The 7,820-nt window shown below is 41.8% G+C and overlaps 1 protein-coding gene across 1 annotated transcript; it reads left to right on the top strand.

Annotated features, from left to right (window-relative positions):
• The first annotated feature begins 1,839 nt into the window (after positions 1-1,839).
• Positions 1,840-3,806, top strand: LOC141836013 (uncharacterized). Its single transcript, XM_074723425.1, has 2 exons — positions 1,840-2,973; positions 3,801-3,806. The coding sequence occupies exons 1-2, from the start codon at positions 1,840-1,842 to the stop codon at positions 3,804-3,806; spliced, it is 1,140 nt and encodes a 379-aa protein (XP_074579526.1).
• The last annotated feature ends 4,014 nt before the right edge of the window (positions 3,807-7,820 follow it).

Here is a 7,820-nt window from a genome sequence, read left to right as displayed (position 1 = left end):
GAATAAACGACAAGCATGAATATGTTTTCTTACATGTGTTTTCAAAAGCATGATTCCGAAATATGCATTGTTTAGTGAGTAGGATGGTACTTGCTAAGCTTTATGCTTATAGTTTCATTTTCCTTATACTGCAGATAAGGGCAAAGGAAAATTGGATTAGCGGAGGCGGCAGGGACGATGTGAAGTGTGTGATGTGGTGGAACATAGAATCAAGAGCCTTGGGAACTTGCATTATGAAGAATGCATTATTAAGAATGCTAAAAAAAAAAAAAAACTAGCTTTCTATGTGTTGTTTATTTCCGCACTTTTAGAATGTCAACCGACATGAGTTTGCCAGTATGCATTATGTTATGCTTAGATTACTTGTTATCTTGATGTGAGTTAACAAACATGAATTATGATAGCCATAGCCTGCCTAGTAGTTCTATGCTTTATTTGACAGTTGATACATTACAAGTGCATGCTAATTAGAAGTGAAATGCATAGTTTAAAGTTAGGGAACCATTTCTGATGTTAACATGCTGTTTATGATGAAATCAGTTGATAGCATTGCTTAGTTTTAGTGCCAAGTTGATACAAAGTCCAGGTTTCTAAATCCATGCTTAGAAATTGCTAAAGTATGCCTAATTGTCATGCAAACATATGTTTAATAGTCTAGGATCATTTAATACCTGTTGTAAAGCCTAACTATATGTTTATTGTTCCACTCCCTTCTCCATGCTCTTCGATTGTAATGATTGTTTGGCCATTGTTTGCTATTATGTTTAGACTTTATGTTACTCTTTTGAAAGCATGTGTTTACTCAACTATCACATAGCAAGAAAATTTAAATTAATAGTAGATTTTAGCAAGCAAGTAACGGATCGCCTTAGGGGTAAGAAGGGCGGTCGTTACAGAGTGGTATCAGAGCAAGTTCTATCCTTCCTCCACACACACATCCAACATCGTACCTGCAGCTTCCAAGTAAGAGTACCTCTCACACTACTAATGCTTTCTTGCTTTTGTGTTATAGTTAACGGAAGCATGCTTATACCTGATAGCAACCTATGCATTCTTGCTTTCATAATTTATAGTTAACGGAAGCATGCTTATACCTGATGGCACTTTAATATAGTTGTAGTAAAATATGTATGTCCTCTGCTTTTCTAGATAATGGCAAGAGGACGCCCAACTAGAAGGGCACCAGCTAGTGAGCCTCAGCAGGAGGCAAATGACACAGTGCCTCCACCTAATCTCGTGGAGATAGTAGCTCAGCTCCAGAGACAGATAGCTGAGCAACAGCAAGAGATAGCCACTTTGAGGGCAAATCAGCAGACTACATCCACTGCTACACCAGGACCGAATGTGGAGACACCAATAGTGACAGATGTCCCACCTAGAGTACCAGTCCCACCAACAGCAACAGAAGCCCCAACAGGAGGGGCAAGAAGAGAAGCATATCTGGTTCAGTGGCAGAAGCTCAAGCCAGAAACCTTTTCAGGCACTAGCGAACCATGGGATGCCCAAGCCTGGTTCAAAACCCTGGAGAGTACAATGGAGCTTCTGGACTGGCCAGAGCATGAGAAAGTCAAGTGCGCCTCCTTCTGCCTAGCAGGAGACGCTAGAATGTGGTGGGAACGGGTGAAGGCCAAGCAAGAAATAAATCAGATGACGTGGGCCAACTTCGAAGCTGAGTTCTTCGAAGAATTCTTTCATATGCGGGTTACTAACCGGCATTATGATGAATTCACTGAATTTCGTCAAGGCAACCTATCAGTAGAGGAAGCCGTGAAGAAATTCAACAGACTGGCTCGCCTGTGCCCTGAGCTGGTCAGCACTGAACGAGAGCGAGTCCGGCTAATGCTCAAGATGCTGAGGCCAGAAATAGCATTGAACGTGGCCAGCGGCGTTCATAGGCCGCAAACCTCAGAAGAACTGGTTAGCAGTGCTCTGATCACTGAGCACTACCTGAACAGCATGCAACAGCAGAAGTCAGCTATAGTAGACAGCAAAGGCCAAGGCAGTTCAGGAACTCAGAAACCCCAGGGCCACAACTCTAACTGGAAAGGGAAGAATCAGGGCAAGAGAAAGCAGTGGAACAATCCAAAAGGGGAGCCAGCAAACAAGCAAGCCAAGTACCCCACTTGTTCCACGTGTGGGAGACAACACCTGGGAGTCTGCCGCAAGGGCACCCGTGGGTGTTACAACTGTGGTCAAGAGGGGCATATGGCCAAGCATTGCCCCACCAAGAACAGTCTGCCTACTCCACAGCCTACTCAGTATGGAGGCAAACCTGCACAGCTACATCAGATGCAGGCAGCACTGGATGGTCCTCACATTAGTCAGGGCAGATTAGAAGCCCCATCAGCCACTACAAATGCACGGGTCTTCTCACTGACCAGAGAGGACGTAGCGAATGCCTCAACAGTTGTGACAGGTCAGATATGTATTTTACAGCAAAATGCAACTGTCTTATTCGATACTGGGGCAACCCACTCTTTCATATCCAGGGCATTCGTCGAGAAGTTAGCTATTCCTCCAGATGTACTCGGCGGTCAGTTTTTAACAACACTACCTTCAGGAGAGATCATGGCATCCACGCACCGGCTCCGAGCAGTGCCAGTCAGAATAGCAGACAGAGAACTATTTGGTGATCTGATAGTGCTGCATATGACTGACTATGATGTCATTCTTGGAATGGACTTTCTGATCAAGTACGGTGCTTCCATAGAGTGTTGTAAACAGAAAGTTGTGTTCCAGCCTAAAGAGGGAGTACAGTTTGAATACATCGGAGAACCAAAGAGAAAGGCCAAGAAATTTCTCTCAGCTCTGAAAGCACAGAAACTGCTGGACACAGGATGTACGAGATTTCTAGCACATGTAGTCAATACCGAATCAGAGAAGGACCAAAAGCTAGAAGAGGTCCGAGTGGTATGTGACTACCCAGCAGTCTTCCCTGACGAGTTACCAGGCTTAGCACCAGACAGGGACCAAGTTTATAGACCTCAAAAGCAACTGTCAAAATATTATATATTTGGACAATTAATTCTAATTTCTATGATTTTACGGTAAATTTTGCATTAATTAAGCTTAATTGTTTGTAAGGTCCAAATTGAACCATGATCGAGCCTGATCGAGATCAAATCAAGCCAAGATTGATCAAACCTATTGACCCAAACTTCATGATCAAGATTTAAGTTGAATGGGTTGAACCGGAGTCGAATTGGAGCTGAATTGGGCTTGATTTGGAGCTGAACCTGATTGAAATGGGGCTGAACCGGCGCTAAACCACAATTAAACCTGGCTCAAACAGTACTGAACCGGCTGAATTCAAATCCCAGTTATAACGAGAAGAAACACTGTAGCATTTATCGTGGTTACTGTAGCGCCATCGTCTTCACAAATTTCCTTCTGATTTCTTCGTTCTCGCGAGTGAGATCTTCGATTTTTCTTCTTCCAATTCAATTCCTGAGTTCCAGAGACGATCACGAGCTCAGTTTGTCAATCAATCACTATCGGAAAGGCGTGGTGAGGGTTTTGCTAGCGTTTCTTCTCTGCCGTTAATTTCAGAGAGATTTTCTTTGATCCAGACTGATCGGAGCTTCCAATTGCAATCGGAGGGGTTCTCTGAAGGTTATGGAAGTTTCCTGAGCATTAAATTACCAGCGATTTGAAGGATTCCAGCTTGATCCTTAGATTCTTGATTGTCTCTGTTCGGCGTCTGTTGGAGGGTTTCTGATTCCGCGTCGATTGGGTTTGATTCAGACTAGTTCGAGCTGAGAATTGTAGTTGATCTTTTGTGATTTCTGATCTTTCATCAGATCTAGTGTGACGGCTAGATTGGATTTAGATTGAAAGGGAAGATCCGAAGCTTCTGATCATTTTCTATTCTGCTTTGAATTTGTTTCTGATAACTGTCATCTGTTGAATTGAATTCGATTAGATGGAATTTCTTGAATTCAGTTAATCTAGTGATTGCATTTTGTTACTTTAGTATATTTAGAAGTTTCCATAGATTTAATCATCCAGCAGTTGTTCTTGAATTGTTAAATCTGTTTTTGGCACATTCACTGTTCCATATCAGTTTAATATGTTGCGTATCAGTTTTAGATTAGTTAGTTTCAGCAGTAATTGAAGTTGAAATTCATTGCATTGGATTAGTGTAATTGAGCTTGTGTCCTACAATTTTTAGTGTGCATGGGATTGCATTTTTCATCTAGCTGAATTTGTCCAACAGTTTCTATGCTTTCATGGATCATGAAGTTAGGTAATGTTTCATTAGTTTAAAGTGTTTGTTGAATTTATGCATTAGTTTCTGAGTCTTATTTCTTGCATTGCTCCATAAGATTGAGTCCATATTTCTGAATTTTTATTGTTGAAAGTGTTCATGTTGCAATTGCTTGTTAAACCTTAGTTTGATTCCATGGTCTTGTTGTTGATGGTTGTTTTAGTTTCTTTCATTTAGTTCTAAGTTGTTCTTTGTTTTTTTTAAATTCATGTTTCTTTTCATTTCCGTTGAAAAAATGGCTCCAGCAGAATTAAAAGAACTTCAGGAGCAACTACAGGAGCTGCTCAACAAGGGCTTCATACGCCCTAGTCATTCACCTTGGGGAGCTCCCATGTTGTTCGTGAAAAAGAAAGACGGGTCCATGCGCTTGTGTATAGATTACCGAGCCTTGAACCAAGTCACCATCTAGAACAAGTATCCCTTGCCAAGAATTGATGACTTGTTCGATCAATTAAAGGGAGCAGCAGTGTTCTCAAAAATAGACTTGAGATCGGGATATCACCAGGTGAAAGTTAAGGAAGGTGACATCCCCAAGACAGCTTTCAGGACCAGATACGGACATTATGAGTTCGTAGTCATGCCCTTCGGCGTGACAAACGCTCCAGCCACTTTCATGGACCTGATGAACAGAGTGTTCAGAGCTTATCTGGACAAGTTTGTGATCGTCTTTATTGACGATATCCTCATTTATTCCAGGACTCAGGAAGAACATGCAGAACACCTGAAGACAGTACTAGAGATTCTTCAGCAGAGTCAGTTGTATGCAAAGTTCTCTAAGTGTGAGTTCTGGCTCAATCAGGTGTCTTTTCTGAGTCACATCATCTCCAAGGATGGTGTTATGGTAGACCCCATCAAAATAGAAGCAGTGAGTAACTGGGTTAGACCGAAGAATGCCAGCGAGATTAGAAGTTTTCTGGGTCTAGCAGGTTACTACAGGAAGTTCGTAGAGGATTTCTCCAAAATAGCCTCCCCCTAACAGCCCTTACCAGAAAGAACAGAAAGTTCCAGTGGACAGAGGACTGCGAGAACAGTTTTACAGAGTTAAAGAGAAGACTGACCAGTGCTCCCATCCTGACTCTTCCAGAGACCACTGACAGCTTTGACATATATAGTGATGCTTCTAAATTAGGACTTGGAGCAGTGCTGATGCAGAATGGCAAGGTTATTCGTCTATGCCTCTAGACAACTCAAGGAATTATGAGAAGAACTACCCCACTCATGACCTTAAGCTAGCTGCAGTAGTGTTTGCTTTATCACATGCTATGATTACTGCATTAATATGCTATGATTGTTGCACTTGTGTGCCATGCCATACATGATACATGAAGATTTCTTTATCTGTTGCACAATATGACTTATTCTTGATATACTATGATATACCCTGATTCATGATACCTGTTGATGATCTATACCTGTTGTACAGTAGGATTACTCCTATTCGTTTCTGTTGATATACCCTGATCCATGCTGATACCCGTTAGCTGTAGTTTATTTCTTACTCAGTCTATTCCTGCTCCTTCAGTTTGATTCTTATATTATTTCTGCTGTTTACCTCATCCAACGGTGGAGATTTAAATCTCATCCGACGGTTGAGTACTAATCTCATTACATGCACTGACAACTCAATAATCGACATCTAAGACCTTGATTGTCAGCCGGACCAAAGTCCACTTGCAAGATTTGACTTGACAATCCTTAGCTTCTTCCTGTACCCATTGAGCATCTGATGCTCACTACCCAGACCCTGGGGTTTGTATTTGATTATCTCCCCAGGTAGCCATTAGGTGGTTGATACATGGAGCTTGGAGAGCTAGCCGGCTGGATACATCTCACGACAGAGGGTATATGTGTCCAGTTGTTTTTAGAGTTTATAGTATTCGATATGGTTGTAGACACTTATTCATCATTTTGGATTGTATTCGGGATTTCTGGATTTGTTGCGAGGGATATATGTTTTTCGTTGTCGTGTTTTTCGCTTCGTTTATATTTCCATTGTTGCATATACATTATCTGTGCATGTGATGTGATGGTGGCCGGGTAGGCCTTTTATAATTGCATTTGTTGTATATGTTGTGAGTTGATGGACGTGTAGTCCTTATTCCAGCCGCCTGTGGCTGAGTATCATTGTTTGTATTAGGGAATTGTCATAGTTACTGGGGAGATGCTGCTGAAATTTTTCGGACGGCCTTCCCGATGACACATATAGCAGATCCTCCAGAGAATAGAAACAGCTCAGAGCCGACAGAAGAGCTATGCTGATACACGGCGTAGGCCATTAGAGTTTGAAGTTGGGGATTCAGTATTCCTCAGAGTGGCTCCCATGAAGGGAGTAATGCGTTTTGGGAAAAAGGGCAAGCTAAGTCCCAGATATGTGGGACCATACCTTATCACTAGAAGAGTTGGTGAAGTAGCTTACAAGCTAGAGCTACCTCAGGAGATGTCAGCTATCCACAATGTATTTCATGTCTCCATGCTGAAGAAGCACATCCCAGATGCCACCCAGGTGATAGAGCCACAGACGGTACAAGTCCGCGAAGACCTCAGCTACGACAGTCGACCTATTCAGATAATAGATCGAGCAGTTAAGAAATTGCGGAACAAGAAAGTACCATTAGTAAAAGTCATATGACAAAATCATAGAGCAGAAGAGGCAACTTGGGAAACAGAAGATAGTATGAGGCAGAAATACCCAGAGTTATTTTAAGTTCGAGGATAAACTTTTTATAAGGTATGGGGATTGTAACGTTCTCAAAAATAATTTTCCAAATATTCTATGATTTTTCTGAATTTTAATATTTTTCTGAAAATAAAATAAGTAGATATGTCATGGCTAAGGTTTGATCCTTGGACCTCTATGTAGCAAAGTTAAAGGGGAGGGTTGTAATAGCCATGGCCCCAATAGGGGTTTCCTAAAAAAAGGGAAACAATTATAATTATACGAGTTAGACGTCAAGTTAGACATGAAAAGATATTTTAGTATAAAAGGGAAGTTAGAGAGAAAAAAAATCTAATTTCTCTTCGTCTTTCTTTGGGCGGCGAAAACAGAAGAAAACGGAGGGTTTTCTTCTTCCCTCTCCGAGTTTTCTCCTTCCCTCTTCTTCCTTGTGGTGGCCAGCCAAGAGAAGGGAACCGGAGTCCTCAACCTAGGTTTTCTTTCGCTTAGACGTAGGAAGATCGCCGAGAAGATCTTCTTCTCCGAAACCCTAACGGAAGAATCGTAAGGAAACTTAGCGCAGGATGTAAGTACCCCTCACCTGCAGTATAAGTAGCTCCGTTCGTATGCATAAGATCCCTAGTTTTAGTTAATCGCAAGTTTATGCATGTATGTTGAGATTAACTTCTCTTACAGGTTTTAAGGGCACCACTAGATGGGCTTAGACGTGCTTTCCCCTCTAGTTTGGGGTTTAGACGCACTGTCAAGTGCCTAGGGTGTGTCCTTAAAGAAAGAAGAGAGTTTTAGGCACGTAAGGTGCTTGAGAAAATGTTAAGAATCTCTAGTATAAGTTTTAGCATGTTTAACATGTTTATGAAAGTAGATTACCTTGCCTCAGTG

Source organism: Curcuma longa, chromosome 10, assembly GCF_044706935.1.
Source record: "Curcuma longa cultivar G26 ecotype Majalengka, Jawa Barat chromosome 10, ITB_CL_G26_1.1, whole genome shotgun sequence".
Taxonomy (NCBI): Eukaryota; Viridiplantae; Streptophyta; class Magnoliopsida; order Zingiberales; family Zingiberaceae; genus Curcuma; species Curcuma longa.
Note: the sequence above shows the minus strand (reverse complement) of the source record. Positions and strands in the feature narration are given on the sequence as shown.

Coding starts and splice junctions, on each gene's coding strand:
- LOC141836013 (XM_074723425.1), top strand. CDS start 1,840: ATGCTCAAGATGCTGAGGCCAGAAATAGCATTGAACGTGGCCAGCGGC.